This window comes from Lepisosteus platostomus, chromosome 27 (genome assembly GCF_059453375.1).
Source record: "Lepisosteus platostomus isolate fLepPlt1 chromosome 27, fLepPlt1.hap1, whole genome shotgun sequence".
Taxonomy (NCBI): Eukaryota; Metazoa; Chordata; class Actinopteri; order Semionotiformes; family Lepisosteidae; genus Lepisosteus; species Lepisosteus platostomus.
In genome coordinates, this window is record NC_142637.1 from 2,248,821 (window position 1) to 2,270,211 (window position 21,391).

General features: G+C 49.5%; 1 protein-coding gene across 2 annotated transcripts; it reads left to right on the top strand.

The window, feature by feature from the left end:
* Positions 1 to 372: 372 nt before the first annotated feature.
* mfsd12b (major facilitator superfamily domain containing 12b) lies at positions 373 to 20,353 on the top strand. Of its 2 annotated transcripts, none has more exons than XM_088621809.1 (10): positions 373 to 1,152; positions 6,067 to 6,277; positions 10,683 to 10,815; positions 10,919 to 11,110; positions 11,581 to 11,673; positions 11,798 to 11,890; positions 12,881 to 13,051; positions 13,652 to 13,746; positions 14,093 to 14,223; positions 14,975 to 15,942. In XM_088621809.1, exons 1-10 carry the CDS (start codon positions 888 to 890, stop codon positions 14,998 to 15,000), a joined length of 1,410 nt encoding a protein of 469 aa, XP_088477935.1. In that variant the 5' UTR covers positions 373 to 887; the 3' UTR covers positions 15,001 to 15,942. The 2 variants fall into 2 exon arrangements, with proteins under 2 accessions (XP_088477935.1, XP_088477934.1); XM_088621808.1 differs by lacking the exon at positions 14,975 to 15,942 and adding an exon at positions 18,103 to 20,353 and having other exon boundaries at positions 374 to 1,152.
* Positions 20,354 to 21,391: the final 1,038 nt, after the last annotated feature.

Genomic DNA, 21,391 nt, shown 5'->3' on the forward strand with positions numbered 1-21,391 from the left:
AAAAGCTATTTTCCAGAGGAATCGTCCATCTGCTCTTATTGTTTCATTCATCCCTGTTGCATGAGCTCACGCTTCCTTCCCAAAACCCCGAGAATCCCGCTGGCCGAGTCATCGCTGCAATTTACAAAACCCCACGAAATCGACTGACTTTCGTTTTGGGGGAAAAAAAACCGATCACGTGCAAATTGCCGAAAACTAAAAAACAACGCACCGGCGTTTTTTTTAGGGTACCGCCCCCTTCCCCCCCTCCTTCGGGGCGACCTCAAGCCGCGATTGGCGCTTCCCGTTCCGAGGTCGAAGGCGATTGGTCCATCCGGCGGCAGTTCCCTCCCCCCCAGCCCAGCCCCTGGAATGCCGCGGTCTGTGACGTCGCCGGCGGGGCGGGGCAGGATGCGGCAGTACACAGCAAGACATGTGATCGGCTAGTGTTTTTAAACAGGTAGCGGCCGGCCAGGTAAGAGTCGGGGCGAGGAGGCAAAATGAGAACGGGGCTTTCGTGATGCTGCAGGCAGTGCGGTCTCTCTACGCCTGGCGTGGTTTTTTATCTCACTTTTTGTCTCCCCGTTCACCTCCCATCAGTTTAAAGAACCATCTGTTGTCTTTGATGGGCTCCGGGGTCGGCGGTCGGGAATGAGGACTGAGCCGGAGGACAGCGGTCTCGTCCAAAAACCAGCGCGCTCAGATGTTCTTTTTATGTCTTTTTTTTTTAAATAACGCAGCCGCTCTCTCTTAAACGCTGGCGTCCGAGGCTTACAGCTTTCCACTGAACACGAGCACGTCAATGAAGACGAGAAAAACGCCTCTAGTCCAAGCGAGGGGGTCCTGGTTTTCGTGACTGAAGCTGGACACTTAAAAAAAAAACAAACAACAAAAACAAAAGGGCGATCATGGCTGACGAGCGCTCCATGCCCCTGTGCAGCCGCCTGAGCTACTCGGTCGGGCACTTTCTGAACGACCTGTGCGCCTCCATGTGGTTCACCTACCTGCTGGTGTACTACCACTCCGTGCTGGGCTTCCAGAACACCTGCGCCGGCATCCTGCTGCTGGTCGGGCAGATCGCGGACGGGGTCTGCACGCCTCTCATCGGGTACGAGTCGGACCGGACCCCGGGCTGCGGGCGCTACGGCAAGAGGAAGTCCTGGCACCTCGTGGGTAGGTGGAGGGGTCACGCCGCGGGTGTCTCGAGCTGGAAGTGGGGGCGCAGTGGGGGCTCTGTGGCTCAGGGTCTGCGCCTGTGACTGGAAGGTTGCCGGTTCAAATCCCCCAGTTGTCAGAGGAATCCTACTCCATTGGGCCCCTGAGCAAGACCCTTCACCCCAGCTGCTCCAGGGGCGCCGTACAATGGCTGACCCTGCCCTCTGACCCCCAGCTTCTCTCTCCCTGTCTGTGTGTCCGTGTCTCATGGCGAGCAGGTTGGGGAATGCGAAAAGACGAATTCCTAATGCAAGAAACTGTATAGGGCTAATAAAGTGATCTTAATCTTAAACGTCGGTCTCGCTTCCAGAACTCGGGGGGGGAACGGCTTCGCACCGCTTCCTCAAACCGAGGGCTTCGTGCTTTAACGTGCTCCTCTGAGCCAAGGCGAGAACTAAGGTACCCCGCTACCAGTTAGGCATCAGAAATGACATCGTACATCGAGCACTTAAGCTTCTGGGGTGGGAATAGCTGTTTTGGTGGCTGTTGAACTGGCGTGCATGAACCGCCGCTCCTTGTTCATGTGAAGTAGCTGGACTCCAGGTCCGCGCCCGTGTCGCAGGTCGCCGGCCGTCACGTGGTGCTAAACACACACACGTGGCCCAAACTCGTTTGATTGGGCACCCGCTCGAGGTATTGATCAGCTAAGTAAGTCATTCGGTCAGTAATTGGGGGAGCGGCGGGGAATTCCCGTCCCACGTGATCTCTAATGGACGTTGTTTACTCTTTAAAGGCTGATGAGTTAATGGTTATCTGTAAGACATGGCAGATTGTCTGTATCCCCTCAAACTGAGAGACTCGGACTGGCTGCTCTGTGGCCCTAGAGCAGGGCTTTCAGGCTGTCTCAGGTGAATCATTGTGATGCTTCTAGCCTGTCTCCGAGGTGTGGTCGACAGTACAGCTTGAGGGCAGTGCATGTTCTGAGTGGTCTGAAGCGGGGGTCGTGAGGCTGCGCTGTGGTGAGGATTGCTGCTTCACACTGCCGGAGCCCTGGGCTCAGCTGTGGTTTGTGTTTCCTCCAGGTGCTCGGGTTTCCTCCCACAGTCTAATGACACACTGGTAGGTTCATTCGCTTCTAGGAAAATTGGTGTGTGTGTCTTCTGAGATTTCGTGGAACTTCTTTAAACTCTTGGAGGAAAATGAAGGGGAACTTGAACCTCCTCTTATTTCTAACCACTCTGCCCAGTTCAGGGTCGGGAGGGAGCTGGGGTCTATCCCAGCAAGCAGTGGGTGCAAGACGGGATACACCCTGGATGGGACACCAGTCACCATGGGGCACAGACACACACAGTCTCACACCAGGGCCAGCTTTCCCAGAAGCCAATTAACTTCCCAGTATGTCTTTCAATTGTGGAAGGAGACTGGGGCACCCCAGTTGAAACCCACATGAGCACAGGGAGAACATACAAACTCCATGCAGACAGCACCCCTGAATTGAACCCAGGGCTGTGAGGCGACAATGTTAACCGCTGTGCCATCATGCCACCCGTAAGTTTAACTCCCGTCAGTAAGATGAATGCAACTGGCTCAAGAGCTATAAGATCAACATTACGGTTCTGGGTGCTTCACTACAAAAAGAACACTCAAACTTTTGAAAGAGTTTGTAGACGAGCCACCTGAATAGTTCCAGATGTAAAAGAAATGTCATCCAGAGGTTAAAAAGGCAGAGTCTTACAGGAGATTTGATGTTGGTATTCAGAATCCTAAAGCACATTGACAATGTCAACCCCATGGAGTGAACTGAGGGGACAACTGGAATTAAGGACTTTTCTACACAAAGGGTGGTGGGTGTCTGGATCAGGTTACACAGCCTCGATGTTGAGGTGGTTTCCCTGGAGAAGCTCAGTAAAGAACTGGATGAGATCCATGGATCAATTAGCTACTAGATGGGCCAAGTGACCTCTTGTTTGTAACCTTCTTACACTGGATTAACAATGTTTCCACTTTCAAAGAAAGAACTGTTTAGGGATTTTCGTGAATGAGCTTTAGATTCCATAAAAATCCTAAACAATATTATTATTGAGTTCCTGCAAGGTGGGTGTCTTTTGATATAGCTTGTTTTTAATCTTGCGGCAGCTACGTAGAGGAGACTAAACGTGCTGTCCGCCATCAGGCAGGGGACAGGTGCATCAGAAAGGGTGTAAAACAGCCCAGAATTATGGCAGGGTGATGAGTCACGGGACTGCAGGGGTGAAGGGTTAGGTGTGGCAGTACGTCACCCATGTGCGCCGCGTGGTTTGAGCTCCAGACAGCGGATCGAGCCCAGAGCCCACCTACAAATTGTACACGAGTGTCTGGCTCTGTTGCAGCAACAGCAGCTCTAATGTGTGAGCATGATCGCTCTTTAGTTTCCTTGTGCAGAGTGCTCTGCGAGGGCTTTGACAAACCAATGGCAAGCCTGTTTGTAAAAATATACGATTAAGCCACATAAAAGACAGTTTATTTCTTCTGGTCATGCCAGCACAAGCAGAAAATGCCGCAGCACAGAGGGAAGCCCCTGTTCAAGCTGGACTGCCTTGCTCACCGCAGGGGAAGCACAGGAAAAAGGACAGTTAGTGGAAATAGTTCGGGGAGTAGCGGACGTCTGTGGATGGCCGTTGTGCTGCTGAACGAGCTCTGACCAGGCCGAGCTGAGCTCACTCCGTTGACGAGTAAATTGAGTTCCAGTGTGGCTCGCACGAGAGCTGTGAGAGACTGAAAGCTTGCAGGATTGGATTAGTTGGAGTCAAATGATTTATCGGTACTGTCAGTTGAGTTGTGAACTTGCTAACTGAATAAGTCATTGTTGGTCATTTTCTGACTTGTCTGTAAGCCCTTTGTTGTCTGTGAATGGCTCTTTCTTTTGGCTCAGTGCAGCTTGATGTTTCGCTTATGTCTCTTTAAATTTATATCGAAGTGATTCTAAACCAGAAGAGTACACGTTTCCAGGTGTGACATTTTAGAAGGGTGCTCCTGATCATGGTGTGTTTGATGGGGAAAATTGCTACAAGGCGCAAATAATTGTAAGTGTTTTGGTTTCTCGCCAAAACTACTGTTTCCCCCACCCCCCGTTGTAGTCATTAAATCGACTCCTGTAATCCTGCTCGGTCTTCACTAGATCGAAGGAAAATAAAGCGTCTTTCCCACAGAAAACAAACAAGTCCCCAAACGGGTGGCTCCGCACAGTGAAGCGGAACTCCCCTTGCCGTTGTCCAAGCTGGAAGGCTCTCTGCCTACACTGTCTGAAAACACAGTGCTGTGAGCTGTCAGAGCCCTGAAACAGGAAGAGAAACCTAGTGGCTAGCACATTCTCGACTGTTCTTATAACAGTATCAGGTGTCAAATATAGACTCCCCCCCCCCCGCCTGCACAGTTACATGAGCAAAGTGCACGTGATGTAGCATGACGTTAATGTGATTGTTGGACATCATAATTAAGCTTTCTGGGCCTGGGAGCATGGTGGCGCATGGGGGGGCCCTGGGTTCAATTCAGGATCTGGGGTGCTGTCTGTGTGGAGTTTGCATGTTCTCCCCTGGTTTGTGTGGGTTTCCTCCCACAGTCCCAAAGTTAAGCAGGTTGGGTTTTGGGAAAATTGGCTCTGGTGAGTGTTAAGCTGCTTGCTTTCAAACCAGTATTTCTGCTGCCCTGAAAAATGCTCTTCAAGGTGCTATGCTAAGAACAGGGAAGAGCATGACTTTCTTCCCTGGCGTGGGTAAACCCCGCACCGTGCCTGGGTGTAAGCTTATCTCTGTGGCACACATGATAAAGAGGAACAGGCGGTACAGGAAGCTCGCTGTGCTGTGCTGTCTGGAAGGGAGAGCTTTTTAAAAAGGAGCTGATCATTACTGCTCTTGGAGTTTTTATTTATCTCTGAGTACTAGGAGAAGACACATTTTGGAAGTGACCCATGTGGTAGTTTTTTACATAGAAATCCAGTTTCTAATGTATAAAATAAAAAGTGAAACTTGCTGAGCGTGTCTACAGTCAACTGGTATGTTTTGAAAATCCCCTTAATGTTATGTGAAACCACTTTTTTCCCCACAGTATTAATTAAATGGCCATAGTGTGACTTTGGACTGAGGATTTTTAAGATGGAGAGTTTTCCTTTAACGTGCATTGACTTCAATGAGCTCAGCTTCTGTACGCAATGCTCTTAAATACAAGGAACATTCAAGGGAACAGAAAAAGGGAGAGAAAATGGAAAACTTTTCTCAAATGTTTAACACAATTTTTAAGCCTCACTAATAAGGATGAATGGATTTATAGAATCCAATTGCATCACCTAAGGTTGCAATTCTGATGATTTAAGTAGACTCATCAACCCTGGTGTATCATTAGTTTCATGAGAGCATTGTGACTGACCCCAGCTTGGCTAAGGAGATCCCAGGGGTCTGTACACACCAGCATTCACGATGGCCCTTGAATCAAAGTACAGGATGCTTTAACCCAGAGTTCTTTCAGAGTTTCTTTTTCAGTCATAAAAACAAAACTCTCCAGGCTTTTGAGTCTGCTCCTTCATCGCTCCCAACACTGTGCACAACATTTCCGTACCAAACGGCAGTAATTAAGCCCTCATAACAAAGTGCATTGCAACCCAGTACTAATAAACCAATTGGCACCCAGTGAATCTATTTACAGTTCAGAGGAGCCCTTTGTCATGCCCTGGTGGTAGCTCTTAGGGAATAGTATTCTCATGGCCGGACAGAATCTGTTGGAGGCTGAAGGAGCATAAAAGCGCATTGTACTTTGAACATGGAGTGATCAAGCCTTCAAAGACTGAAACAACAGTTGAAGGCAGTGTTCTGCCTGCTAGGAGATGCATTGCTCTTTTTTTTTTTGTTTCGCTAAATGTAACCTTGTTGCTCTTCTTTCTTTTGTCCTCCCTCTCCCCAGGGACAGTGAGTGTGCTGCTGTCATTTCCTTTCATCTTCAACCCCTGCATCGGCTGTGGGCAGGTGACGCCGCAGTGGGTGGGCCTAACCTACTTCATCCCCTTCATCGTCATCTTCCAGTTCGGCTGGGCGGCCACACAGATCTCCCACCTGTCCCTCATCCCCGAGCTGGTCACCAACGACCACGAGAAGGTGGAGCTCACGGCTTACAGGTAACTGGTGTTTCGTCTGGGAAATTAAACATCCTTCAGTGGGGGGACCAGCAGTTGTGTTGCATCCCAGTCGCAGAGCTGCTCTGAGGAGTGTGGAGGTTGGCAAGTAACGACAATACCCTCTCCTGTCGCTAGTGTTGAGTTTTGGATCCCAAAGTGCCTTAAATACAGCTAGGGACCCACTTCATCCACCACTGAAGAGCAGCCCCACCTGGCTGACGCACAGCAGCCCTTCTGCACCAGCTGCGCCGGATGGGTTAAGGGAGAACTTCGGGACAGCCAAGCTGCACGAGCTCCGGGTGGAATTTAGCCAGGACACCGGGTTTAACACCTCTGCTCTTTACGGCCAGGAGCACTGGGATTGAGCCCAGAGTGGGATTTATTCAGTTTCTTACTGTAATCCCTGAAGCGAATCTTGGAAAAAGATGCATCACAAAATAATACTGCCATTTAGAAATTAAATACCCCAAATAACTAACCATCGACGGGGTTCATTATACGATTTAAGATCTGAATTGAACAGTCAGAGGAAAAGAGTCTGGGAGCCAGTTTTGATTTAAACCGTTTAACTCGCTTGTTTGATAAAGCGATAAAGCAGAATTAGTGCTGCAAAAGCACCTCCTGATACTCCTACACAGCCCTGTTTCTGGGATTGATCCTTTCACGTGGATGATAATACTAGGAGGACAGCCTACAGTTCCTAGTTTGAGGATCTAAGCACTTTCCAATGGTTGATGCAGCACATGACCTGAAAATTCCCAGCCATGGCCTTGGCCACTGTGTTCTCCACATCCGGATCCCAGTGTCTCTGAGGGGAAAATGTTACAATGAAAAGATTGCTGACATGTTCTATGCAGAATAAATCTGAAGACCCCATTGGTTACATTACGCTTTGTTGTAACCTTTCTTCTCTACTCACAGCCTTCTTCTAGTAGTTTTAGGATCTCGGCTGATTTAAATTAACAGTTTGCTGGGATGAGCAATCCAGACCCCGAGAGCCATCCCTCTCTGCATTGCTGTTTGTTAACAGTTGGGCTTTAGCATTCAGAAATAACTCTCTATACTGAGTTATAGTCATATACTCTATAACCATCGAAACCATTGCATATGGGATAGCTGTTTGCATGAGGTGGATGGATTGCCTTGGGTGGCCACACAGACTGTAGCTGTTTTAGCACCTTGTGCTTTGCCTGCCTCATATTCTAGCCAGTTTTCCCCAAAGGCAGGCACTAAAGCTGCAAGACCACAATAGCTTCTTTGATTCCACGAACAGATCTCCAAAGGAGAGACTTGTGCTCGATGTGCAGTGTTCTGACTCTGCCTGCGGCCCGGAGATCGCGGGCGTGCGGCTCTCTGAGGGGTTGGGCAGTTGGCCAAGGCATGCTCGGCTCGCTGTGTTCCTGATCACACGTTGCGCCGAGACGCATTTCTGGTTCTGGAACAGGTTTTGTACCTGCAGTCGCAGATCAGCCGGGCAGGCTTGTGTAACTGTGCTGACATAATAGCGATGCATGTTTGCGCTATATTATTGGTTAGAGCTCCGCTTCAAAGTGGTCAAAGTGAGAGCGTGGTCTTGAGCACACAGCCACTCTGATCGCCGAAGGAGCTCTTGTTTGCTCGCAGTTGTTACCTTCTGCCTGATCTGTCTTTCTTCACAAAGCAAGATGGGGATTCCTCAGTCTAGTCCAGGTGATGAGATGTCAGTTTAGATGGATATAAAAGCTAGCTGAAACTTGCCCACTAACCACTCTCCAATCCACTCTGCTACATGATCTGTAGCAGACTTGGCTCCGTTCTTCCTGCATCCACGTTCATATCCAGGCTGGGGAAGCATCCTTTCTGAAATGCGATCCTATCCAGCTCATCTGCTCTTTGGTTTTCGTGAGTATTCTTGGAGGATGCTCCCGGAGGGGCTGTGCTCAACCTGGGGAATTTTCCTTCTGGAATTCAGGGGGAAATTCCAGGGGCCGCGCTGACGGTGACTTCCTGTCCATGCCAGTTGGCTGATAAGGTCAGAATCTTCCCAGATGTGTCTGCCTCCCCCAGCTTCCTGTACAGTGAACCTGGCATTCGACTGTGGTGAAAATCATAGTATAAGTGTCAAAACGGAAGTGAAAGTGCCCCCAGATGTCAGATGTGTTTTTGTTCAGCGAGTGATTTCAGCTCTGCAGCTCGTGTGAATGTTGTGCACATTATTTTGCACCCTCCTCTGTCAGCAGCAGCAGATATTGGTCCCCACGAGGCAATAAAAATAAAGCGTAGTGTGTTACACAAGGATGGCACTGCACAGCAGTTAAACCTTTTCACCCCCCTTGTGTTCTCCAGGGAAAACTCTGTGTCATTGTGTATCAAGGGGATTGTTCCTCAGAGTGTTGCCAACTGGGCTACAAAACTGTTGCTTCCAACGCAGCAGGGGGTCTTGGGCAGTGCTCAAGCCCTGTTGGAAATGAGGGCGTAACACGGGCACAGAGTAGCTGGGCTGTCCAGGCTGTGTAGAAGTGCTCATACAGCTGCGTTGTTTGGGCTTCCACAATCTTCCATCCCATCTCTGAGCCATCGTGGGCCCTAGGATGAACCTGACCAGATTTCTCAAACTAGTACTCTGCCTGGTGAAGTTGGACCACTCTTAGGCCTGATGGTTTAGGCTGCTGGAGGCCAGGGGCCTCAGAGGCCAGGTCTTAGTGTTTTTATTGCAGAGGGGTGTTTCAGGATGCTTTCCTGATCCCAAGATCACTGTGGTTCATGCTTGAAGAATTACTTGCTGAGAAGAGGAGAGATTTTAATGTTTTCCCGCCTTGATGTACTCGGTGAAAACTATTTAGATCCTGACCGTTCTCTTACTTGAGAAATTCTGCGTCCTTAAAGGAAACGTGTCAGTCCTTTTCAGTTTCACTCTTCTGATACTTGAAAAAAGTATTTAGTACCTGTGATCCTGATTTGTATGGTGCCCCCTAAGCAGTGAAGAGCGCTGGCAAACAAAATGGTGGTGGGAAATGTATCTTATCACTAGACGGTGTTGTGATTCGTATTATACAGAACATTTTGTACTAAATGTGCATATTTTGTCAATAGCAGAAGTTCAAAGTGATGTGCGATGCTACAGAGAAAGAATTGCAAAACCACGAACTTGAGCTCTTCCTAGAAGTGCATACTTATAACTGTACAGTACCACGTCACACACCCGGCTGCCCGTGTCTGCTCTTCATCACCACAAAAAGGACTTGGAGAAATTTCTGGGAAAAAAATTAAAGGCTCGAGAGAAGGCGGCAAAAAGGCTTTCTGAGAATGACGAGAATTGTTTTTTCTAAACGGCGTTAATGTGCTTGGCTATGTGTATTCTGGTTTTAAAAGAGTGCAGATCAGTGTTGGTTAAGGGCATTGCCAATATGTTGTATTTCTTTGGCATTTTCCTAAAAACATTTGATGGATTACAATTACATCGTTTCATTTATTGAAGCAATTTAATTGCTTTGCACCCTACTGGTCTTCAGAACTAGGTGATTCGTGGTAACCAGTAAGACCAACGGTACCCCTGCAGACGACCAGTGTCAAATACTGTTTGCTGAATGTCTGTCTGCTTCTGCAAACCAGCTCTTTCCATTCATGCATTGACTTGGAGTGACAAAAGAGAGCTTTAAAAATTTAAAGCTTTTCACTTAAGTATAACCTTTACTGCAACACTTATGCACATCATTGTACAATTTGCATAGTAACCGGCCAGATAAGTATGTTACATTGTTTGCCTGCCTTAGTGATACAGAAATGTGCCTCTAGGCTTTTTCTGGGAAGCCTGTTGTTGAAGAAGATAAGCTTTTATCTTTTTTTGTCTTTTATCTTATCTTTTATCTTTTGTTGATAAAGATTGCTTTGTTCTGAACTTTGTATAGTAGTAACTATTCATTCTGTCGGCCAGCTCCTGATCTCATGGGCCTTCCCTGAAAAAGGGCACATGACTCCGGGCTGTTGGAGAATTAGACCTGTCCAGTACCCTCTTGGTTGTGTGTGAACTAGAAACAATATATAAACCAGTGCAGGCAGTACTAACTAACGATGTATTGACTGTCGGGGGAGCTGGTGAAGTTGAGGCCTTTGATCCAGTGGTGGTACAGACTGTACCTTGGGGGCACTGTTTTTCCAGCCATGTATTCACAGTTAATGCATGGGTAAATGACTGGGACAGCGGCACGTTCTTTGATTTGATTTTTCTCTCTGTTCTCTCCTCTAGTTAATTAACTAGAGGAGGGAACAGAGAGAAAATGAAAGATGGTGTGACAGAAAATGATGGCGCCTCGCGTGAAACGTGGCTGGCTGGCTGGCTACACCCCACGAGGCCGTGCTGGCGACGCGAGCACACCTGAGTGAGGTGGTGCGGTCTCTTCAGCTCCGCCTCTGTCCGACCCTGCAGGTACGCCTTCACCGTCATCGCCAACATCACTGTGTACGCCGTCGCCTGGCTGCTGTTCAAGTTCCAGGCCGGGCAGGTGGACGACCCGGCGATGACCGACAGCCTGGGCTGGCAGGACGTCTCCGTCTTCAGGGTGAGTCTCGGCGGGGGGCGGGGGCGGGGGGGAGCGCGCGCTCTGGCGGGCTGGGCACGTCCCCTAACGGAAAGCGGGTTCTTTCTCTCCTCCTCGCGGGCAGAACCTGGCCCTGATCGTGGTCGGGCTCGGGGCCGTGTTTTCTCTGCTGTTCCACGTGGGCACGAAGGAGAAGGGGCTGGTGCTGCCGAAGCCGGCCGACGAGGATGGGGAGCGCCAGCCGGTGCTGCAGCGGGCGCCCCCCCATTCCCTGATGCAGTGGAAACACTGGCTGAAGGAGCCTGCCTTCTACCAGGTGAGGGGCCTCCTGAGTGCAGCCTCTTCACCCAGGACAGGACCCGCGGGGAGCTGGCGCCTATCCCAGCAAGCAAGGGGCGCGAGGCAGGGTGCACCCTGGACAGGACACGCACTCAAAGACGCACTGGCTCCTGGACCAGTCTTCCCAGAAACCAGTTCACCCACCAGCATGTCTGAATTGGAGGAAACGCATGCAAACACTGGGGGAACATTCAGACTCTGGCTATTCATCCTCCACTAGTTCCACGTTTTACTTCCCTTAAACTCTCATTCCTTCCTAGTCTGCTTTTCTGAAACTGTAAATGTGACTTTGACTCAGTGCAGTTGCGCAGAACACCCACATGCAGTACACAACAGATCCCCAGTGGATCTCTCGTCCACCTCCGCCTGGTGCTGGTGGGGTTTCTGTGTTATGCAAGTGTGTGTAGGGTCAGTGGGCGATGTAAAGCTGGTATTCTTGGTTCCTAGGTGGCTATGCTGTACATGTGCACCAGACTGATTGTGAACATGTCTCAGACCTACATCTCCATGTACCTGACTAACTCCCTCATGCTCCCCAAGGTAAGATCCCCCTTTGAGACTCTCGAGGTCGTTAGCGGACATGTTTGTGCCGCCTGCTGGAGCGGCCTGCTGCGTTTATCAGAACCGCACTTGAATCCAGACTGATCTTCCTCTCCTCCTGCAGAACTACATCGCCACGATCCCTCTGGTGATGTACGTCAGTGGATTCGTCTCCTCTTTATTCATGAAGCCAGTCAGCAGGCTGATTGGTAGATATGTGAGTATTTTTCTGTGAGCATCACCAGTGTTGTGAGGGTTTGTTCCTGGAGAGGTGTGTGTGTAGAGCACCTCACGTCTGGTTCACCTGATGCTGTTTTCTAGGAGCAGAGCCTGACTGCCCCTGGGGTAGTCCTCATCATGCCCTTGTTCACACTGTGTTGTCTGAACAAGAGGTCAATGACCCACGTTGTTCTGCGATCGTATTGCAGAGACGCTTGGTCACGTGACTTGTTGACGCTATCTACTTATCTGAACCCGATGCCTTATAAGTGGCAGAAACAGACATCAGAAGCCTGCCACACATGAGAGATGAAGTAAAACTGTAAAAACATGCCTGTTTCTGACAATCCACTAGGTTAGTCTGAATGTTTATTTGTTAATGACAACAAGTGCGGTGTCTGGTTTTCAATGCACAGGTGATTAAATTTATCTCTGAAATTAAATTTCTTTATATTTTTGTGTTGGAATGGAGTTTTAGCAGATGTGATGAGTTGCCTTTGTAGAGCCAGGCTTGCCCTGCATCAGGAGCTGGGGAGACTGAGCTCACGGTGACCTGTTAGCTTATCACAGGGAGCAGGATGGGCCTGTGGACAGGTGCTGGGCGGCACTGAGGAATTATTCAAAGGGCAGATGTCGATTTCACATGCTATAGCTCCTCTGTGTGAAGAACCGCTGTCTCCTGCCTTCGAATAAAGAGCTCGTACTGTACATGCTGTCTGCACAGTGTACCTTCTGCAGCGAGGAGTGAAGTCCATTAAGCTCCTTTCTCCTAGCTGTAAAAGGTTTCAGTGTTCTTAATCATTTGCCAGTGTTTCTCCAAATCAAAACTTCTGTATACAATTTGTCCAAGCTCCTGAAAGGCTTAATCTTTACTCGACGAATGTGCGGCCCCAACCCAGATGTCCTCCGCGTTTTTATTGACCATCGCCTGAATGGTTTTATGTCCGTGCAAGTCTTGACGGCTGCCCTCTCTTTCGCCTCCTGCTAGATGACCTATTTTGTGGGCCTCCTGCTGATCCTGGCCTTCGCCTACTGGGTGATGGTGGACGTGAAGATGGGCAAGGCGGTGTACGGTGCCGCGGTGCTGCTGGGCGCCGGCTCTGCCACCATCCTGGTGATGTCGCTCTCCATGACCGCCGACCTCATCGGGAACCAGACGGTGAGCCTGCCTCTCGCCAGCCCGCGGGAGGGCTCCGGCACGGGGCTCGTGAGCGATCTGCCGCACGATACCGTCTAAATCCTTTCAGATGGTGAACCCAGTTATCCGACGTGGGTCTTTCTAACTTACCTTTTTAAAGGTGTCGGCAGTAGTGAATTTGTAGCAGACGCAGGATCTGTTCGCTCCTCTGCAAGCAGTGTTTTGTGTCTGAATCGTGTGAGGGGGGCTGAACGTGCTTTAGATTCTCAAAAGGGGGATGCTAACCAAAACCCTGAGCTGTGTCGGATGGGGGTCCCTCGGATCTATGGCCTTTAGTGACGTATAAAGCTCTGTGTGAACTTTGAACCAGTTCCCTTAGCTCCCTCAGCAGGATGATGCCTGTAGCCCAGGCTGTCCAGCCCTGGTCCTGCTGGGTCTGTGTTTGCGGTACCTGCAGAACTGGGAGAAGCTGTGTGATCCGATCGCTCTAAAGAGTCTTGAGCCGGTGTTCGGGTCAGGTGAAGGGAGTTGTGGTGCGGCCCTCTGGGACCGTGTCCGGCGGCCCGAGCCGAGGCGTCTGTCCGTCCGTCCTCACGTGTGCCCCGCTCTCGTTTTTCCCAGCAAAGCGGGGCTTTCGTGTACGGAGCGATGAGCTTCACCGACAAGGTGGCCAACGGAGTTGGCGTCGTCATCATCCAGAGCCTCCATCCCTGCCAGTAAGTGTGCCCTCGCTGTCTACCCCTTTGAGAGAGCGCGGGGCGGGGCGGGGCTCCGGGAGGCCCAGCGTTCGCGCAGCCCTTTGAAGGGACGGGAAATGTAAAGATCTGTGCATCATGTTGATCATGCGTGACATTGGAGCCTGCTCGGCGGTGTGCTTTGTCAAGGGGCGGCGAAGCTCTTCTCAAGCCTAAAGCACTTGCAGGCGGTAAGCAAAGATCAGCAGCTTCATAAGGCTGTTCCTCAAATAGCCGAGACTGCAGGGGGATGCTTTTGCTGCCTGCTGTACCGCTTCTTTCTCTCCGCTGCGAGCGGGGCTCAACCTGCCTCTTGTCTCCGCTGCAGCACACAGATCTGCTGCCCCGCCTGCGTCTGGTTCTACCACCACATCATGGTGATCGTCACCGGGGGAGTGGCCTTCGTGGCGGCTCTGTCCCTGTGCTCCATCCTCATCTGGCCAATCAAGATCCGAATCAGTAAGTACCGCCTCCCAGCTCTGCGCAAACCGTCCAATCGCCGCGGGGCGGGGTTCCTCTGCGGACTCCTCTCGCCTTGCTCCTGGGTCCCTGCGGCTCTGGGGGGCTGCTAGCCTTGCGTTTAGTGCAGGCGGGAGGGGTTTGTATTTAATATGAATAAAGTCCAGCTCTGCTTTGGGGCATGAAGATGAAGACTGATTCGCTGCTATTGTTCAGATTTGAGAATTTGTCTTTTTTTAATATTGCAGTTTTCGGCTACAGCCATGTGTAATTTACAGCAGAACACATGCTTGGTTTCCTGGTAGTTTCTAACCCAATGGGTGTGATGGGCCAGATTGCCTCCCTCTCATGTACCTCTGTCCCCATGGGTGCCTGTCTGAGCTGTGGTTGGGTGGGAGAGACCTGATGAAGGCAGAGAAAGGCCTCGTTGGGTGTGTCGGCTCTTCTGCAAACCGCCAGTTTGAACGATAGATTTCCGTGCTTTTAAAAAGCATCGTGCCTCCACCGTCGACCGTGGTGTTTCAGAATAGGTGTTGGATTCTAGAGAATTGGATTGTGTGATCTGTATGTTTTATCCTGCACTAAGTATTCAGCATGCCATATTGTGTTTCACTGGTGCTCTTGCAGTGTGAGGGCTTTGGAGTGCTCTTTGAGGGACTGCTGGCTGGAGCAGCTCTGAATACAGCAATGCTGTGCCTCTCCATGTATGATGTCATTCTCTCCCTGATGTCACACCCTGTTTGTGTTTCAGGAACCAAGGAAGAACAGATAAACTAGAATTCCAAACATTAAGAGCACTTCTCTGTAGAGAAGAAACAGACCCCGACAACCTACCATCACAGTAGATCTTATTTTGTCATGTATTAACCACGTTTCACTAATGCACATCATGATATCAATCAAATACATAGAAATTAACATTAATACATTTAATTGTCAGTCCTTATTACATAACTTTACAGTTTCTAAACGATTTGCTAATTGTAAATGTATTTAATAATACAAAATGTTAAACAGGATAATACCTATTTGGGTCATACACATGACAATGTGAAATTCTTAATGATTCATAATCATAAAAATCCCTTTTTAAAAGAAAAACCTCCTCAATTAATGAGAAAATTCAAATAGAAAGATATCTTATTTAGCATAAAAAAACAATCCTTTTTGATTTTTCATTTTTAATTATGGCACGTTTTTCCACTTGTCATTCTCTCTGTCCCACAGCGCCACTTAGTGGCTCGGGGTTGAACTGCAACACCGAGTAAGCGGCTACTGCGGTAACAATGCCGGCAGAAACGGACACTTTTACAGCCTTAAAGGAGTCTGCCCGTCTACATCAACAAGAGCTCCCCAAAAAAAGCTACTTTTTTTTAAAAGTAAATATACAGTGCAAGAAACTGAAATGGGACTTGGAGAATTTGGCTCAACAGCCAAAACACAGATAAACAGATAAGCAATTCTGCAACAAGTCAATGAACTGTCTATACAGACTCTTGGATCAGCCTCCTGAAAAATGTTGTCCGTTCACCACCCCTTCTGAACTTTCAAAACAATCTGGTTTAGGGGGACCAACACTTTCATAGAGTGACTATAGAATCTTATCCCTGTAAACTGGCTGTAAAGTTTATATTTAATTGACCATACTTTATTGATGGGTTGATTTATTTGAATCGATTTTTTTTAAATTGGCCATTAAAATGAAACCTTGTGAACAAACGTTTTGAGCTCTGCTTTCCACCAGTCCTGCTGCTGTGCACGGGAGTTTTCTTGTGACGGACCAGTCATTTGGTGCCTAAAAGCTGTAACGGCGCACAGCTCTGAAGTCTGCGTGCATCTTTCTTGAGCAGCCTCCACAGGCGCAGTGGTCGGGTCCTTGACCCAGTTCTGGGCGGGATTATGGAGCAAGTCCGATCACAGCTAGGGATTTGGAAGGCCGTGCTGCAGCCCTCCAGGTTGTCTCCTGTGAAGTGCAGCTGGCGCAGGCTGTTCTCCAGGCCGGTGTGTGCGTTGTGCCAAATCTCTCGCGTCCTGTTTCTCGGTGCCAGCTGGGGCAAGGAGCAGCAGGGCCGCTGGAGCTCAGGCCCTCGCCAGGAGGCTCCAGTGATGTTCAACCGCAAAAACGGAGCTCTTTTTTTCTGTCACTTTAAGATCGGGTGGGTATACTTTCGGGTATACCCACCCGACCTGATGTTGCCAGCCGTGTTGCTGTGGGACGCCCCCGTCCCCACAGGGGGGGAGAGCCAGGAAGTGCTGCAGAGGCCTCCTGATCCGCCCCGCCCACTGAGCAGAGACCTGAGGGGCAGGGCTGGCCGGGGGAGGGGGCGTCCTTCCTGAGCACAGGGGTTGCAGGGTTGCCAGCAGCTGAGAGAGCCCTGTGTGGCTGATGCCAGCCCTATCCCTGGCAGCGCTGTGCCAGCTGTGCTGACTCGTGGGTCCTGGATACAGTCGGCGAGTGACGCGGCTCGAACCTGCAGCGTCTGGGTCACCGAGCCGCTCCGCAGCCCGGGCTCAGCTCTCAGTAGGGCTCCCATGGTTGTGTTCCTGTGGCTCCCAGAGCACTCTGACCTGTTCTTGGCATGTACATCTACTAGGCTACAGCAGGGAGCCTTGCGCTGTAACGGCAGCCTACAGTACGAGCCTCTCTGAGGTGATGTGCAGCTGTTAACAGTCCTGGCCTGAGTGAGTTAAGCCCTAAAAGCCTTCTGTCACTTCCTGACTGCATCTGTGTGGGTTAAGGATTTCAAAGAGCCGGTATTCAACCTGTCTGGCTTCCTTTAATAGGATATAGAGAGCAGTTTTATGCCGTATTAATGAAAGCCTTGAATGGAGAGTTCCTCCCGTCGCTGTCTTCATGCAAGCACATGGCTGGGACTCCACCGCTCTGCCGGTTCTGACAAACTTATTCCCAACAAGGTGTACACTCACACAGGGTAGCTCATCCTGCACTACAAAGGGCTTCCTCAGCAGTAGATATTCACCATCTTCGCTTTTTCTGCCTACTTTTCTTTAAAACCCGCAGAATGTACAATAAGAACAAATATCCATGTCCAGACTGTCCTGCAACAGTGTCTCAGGAATAGGCAAAAAGAAGTTCTCATTCCAAAATACGCAAACTAATCAAATCAAGTTTTCCGCTTGCCAGAATGGCGAATCGGACCACACGTGTGTAGAACAGTTGATGACGTGGGTAAGTAACTTGCTTTTGTACAGGGGGTGTTTCCCCCAGGGCCACTGAAGTAAAGTGGGAGCTGGCTGGTGTCGCCGAGTCGGCTCCCTTTCAGATTCCAGCACTGTCTCCTGCTGCGCTTCAAGCCTGTTTAAAGGAAAACCCAGGGGAGAGTTCCTGACCACGGGTCTGTTGAAGTTTCTTTGCATCTTTCCTGATGAAACCTTGTAGAGTAGCTACACTGGTGTGTCACACCATTGACGCGAGCTGTGGGGCTGGAACTGAATGAGATTCGAGGGTCTTAGTGAGGAGACGGTACTAGATGCTGACTTGTGTTTTGTTAACCATCGAATGTGGGATTTCTTGCAGACCCGTTCTTTGTTGCTTCTGCTCCGCCGCTGTATCGGTGTCACCTGTTGCTCTCCGCCCAGGAGCGGGATGCCGGCCAGAGCTGGGCAGGTATAGGCGTCGCCCCTCGTCGCCAGCCACCTCCCGCTGGGCTGGGAGATGATAAATCGCCAAGGAAATATGAATGAGCTTTGGAAAAATTCTGGATTTTCAGACAATTGTTTTTGGTTTTCTATGTTGGCCCAATGCCCTGGCGCTTAGCGGTGCCCTGCTCTGGCACAACTTCCTCCCCCCGGGGGGGGTGTTGGCGTCAGGTTCTGCCCACGACCACTAACCCCCCCACCCTCCGTGTGCCTGCGCAGGTCTGTCCACGATCACTGGCCTGATGGGGACTGACAGCGAGGACGTCGGGGGCACCCAGGTCGTCAACTGAGGCCGCGGCACTGTGGCGATGGGAGCTTCTCTCTGTTCTGTTCACCCGGTGCGGTCCTCCCCTCCCTCCCTCTCTCCCGCGCGGCCGGCCAGCAGGACTGCCGCAGGATCTCCACAGAAAGAGGAGCGCTGCCTGCTGCTCTTGCACTGTTGGGATCCTGCACCCCTCACTACACAGCAGTGGCTCCTCGGTCACGTCTGCACCTTACGAGGGAGACCTGCCCTGAATTCCTCTGCAGTCCTTTCCGTTCTGTCCTGCAGGGAAGAAGAGGGGGGGTGAACTGGGGAGGGGAGGGGGGTTCACATGGCTACTCGCTGTGTGGAAGCCAGAAACACTATCGATTTGCAATAAAAGAGAGGAAAGCGAATTGCAGCACAATCTAGATCTCCGAGACTGGGCTGAGAGAGGCCACTGACTGACCTCTGGCTCCATGTGCAGAAAGGGCCAGTTCAGAGTGGAGCTGGCAGCTGCTTTAATGGCAGGAAGTCAGAGACTCCAGTCAGGAGGCACAGAATTGCCTCTAGTTCAGTTTATCAGCCTTCAGAATTTCCCGATCGCTGTGTCAATACCTCTCTGAAAACTTAACAGTGAGTCAAGACGTCAGTCTTCACATTCACTGATGGGAATTTAGATGGGAAGATCTCTAGCCTGCCCAGTCGGGCCAGAGCAGGACCATGGTGTTCCTGTGTGAAATAGGTTGTAGTTGAAGGACTTGTCTTTAATTCCTTGTTTTGTTACAGTATCTGAAACTATAGCTTTTGATGTAACCTTGTTGGGGGAAGATTGAACTATCATATGCCTAACTTTTATATTTTCTGATTGGTATGATGAAGAATCATAATCGTACGCGCTTTTGAAACTAACACGTGAGTTTAAAAGTATTTTTTGCACTGTACTCTGCATTATGTTCTAATCTTATGCCGCAAAATAGTTTAAAATGCTATTTACTGTTCTGTCTTTAGTTCTTATATCCAATACATTGGAAGTGAAACATCTTGTTTTAGATCTGTGTATTCAAGAATGCACAAAGTGTGCAGGAATCCTGTCTTTCCTCCTAAGTGGTCTTCTTTTAAGGAGGAGGAATGCAGTCTTGGTGCTGGCACGTGCTCGCTGCCTCCTTTACACAGTTGTGGCGGATCCGAGGTCCCTGCTTCCCCAGGGAACCCATCTTGGCTTTGTGATTTCCAGGACATTCTGATCCAAATGTAAAAATGGGAAACATTGACTTCTGGCCAGGCAGGGCAATAAAGGGACACCTATTCTTCAAGGAGAATTTAGCAAAAAACAATGCAATAGTGAAGTTCAGAATAAGAGACGGTTTTGCACCTGTGTGAAAGCTTTGAATGTCCCGTTATTCTGCTGATCGGTTTCAGTAACTTGTTTCCCTTCTGCTCGCTGTGAAGCATGGTGGAGGAGTACTTGCTTGTGAGCAGACTAGGCTGGGCTGCTGCTTTTAGAAATGCCTTTCCTCTCTCTGGAAAAAAGCCCTCTGGACAAATGGGTCCCTCCAGCAGGTTCCCCTGGTTTCTCCAGTAACTGCAGTAACCAGAGCTTCACTGTCGTCCAGTCTTTTTCAGCACTGATTGCAGCCAGCAAGAAAACAGAGATGTTAAACTAAAGTAAGAGCCCACGTTTTTCATGTTCCATGTAACTGTTTGGAAGAGTCTTGTTTCGAATCAGATTCCCTCTTAGAAACAGAAATCAATTGGAACTTGTCACTTTAATAGCTGCTCAAGACATACAATCATGGAAACATTCTTTATAGTTAGGAAAGAATTGAGACCCCTTCATCATAGTGGACTATGTTATTGTCATAAGGCGTCCATGAGAGGGAACCAAATTTTATGCTATTATGGGTCAACGAGAAAGGTGTGTGTGCCTTTCAGTTTTACCAGAGATCTGAAAGAAAGTACAGAAAAGGAGACATTTCTCAGGAAGAAAAATTCTTCTGAAGAAAATGTGATCATTTAGATGCAGGGGGGGTTGTTCAGTTTTAAAAGCATGATCCAGGGAGTTTTCACTAAAAATGGGTGTCGGTGTTCTGAATTTCCTGTCTGTTCCTACTTGGCTAATTTCAGTCACTTTAAGGGGTTGAAAAATGTATGTAAAATAAGTGATTTGTTTTCCATCACTGTGATCTTTAAGATGTTCATGAAATTAAAAACTGTTTGCGGCTGGCACCTGGTGTTTTTCTGGGGTGTTCGGAGGAGGGGTGCCGGAGAGTGTGATTGTGCTGAACGAATGTGTGAAGGTATGGTGTCCTCGTGCCTGATCAGATGTGTGCGATAGTGAGAGAGGCACTTGGAACAAGACAAAGGCTCGTGGAAGGGGATGGGGGAGGAAGAGGTGGTGGGTTTGAAGATGAAGCAGAAAGTGTGAGAATCCCAGGGCGTTGCGCTTGTAAGCCGCCTGCTTTGGCATCTCCCACAGCAGTGCAAAACACACAAGCAAAACAGAAAATCCCAGCCGCCCTGTGTGATGAATTGAAATGGATAGTGGGGACACCAGATTGAGCTACGTTCATCGAGTAGTTCTGTTGCAGACTGTGAAGGTTCAGAAGCTGCCAGTAGGAAAGTAGCAACACGTTTACTGCTTATTTGTCGTTCAAGCCGTTTCAGTGAGGGCCCGTTGAGCTTTTGTGATGTCTTTTAAATAAAAAAAAACCCCCAAAAGCATCACTGCTTTGAATCTGCCCTGCTGTTTGAAGATTATCGTTAAAACCTGATATCTCTGTGAGCGGGAGAGGTGCCCGGCTGTGGTCTGCTGCGAGGAGTGCTGACCGTCGCAGGCCACGCTGCTGTGATGAAGGGGGACGAATAAACTGCATGTTGCCTTGTCCCATTCTACACAGTCGGGGAGTAAATTGAAAAATTACCAAAGTCCTTTAATTATTCTGCCCCAAAACTGAAGCCAGGCGAGCCCTCCAGGACTGAACTGGCCAACAGCACAGTGTTTAGAAATGTGGTCAGGCCATTGACGAAAGCACGTCATCGCTGCTCGTTAACAGAGCCACTAATTCGAGTCTGAAGTGGCCCGCTATTGGACAAAGTAATCTGAACAGATCTTGCCCCCACTCCCCCCCCCAGTAAAAACAGTCTATAGCTCCTAGACGGGATTCTCGAGGATAATGAAAGGCTTTGCAATCAGGGAAAGAGGGTGACTCGGTCAGAGTGTGGGAGGCACCAGAGCTCGCCCCTCTTTCCATGACGTTACGGGGC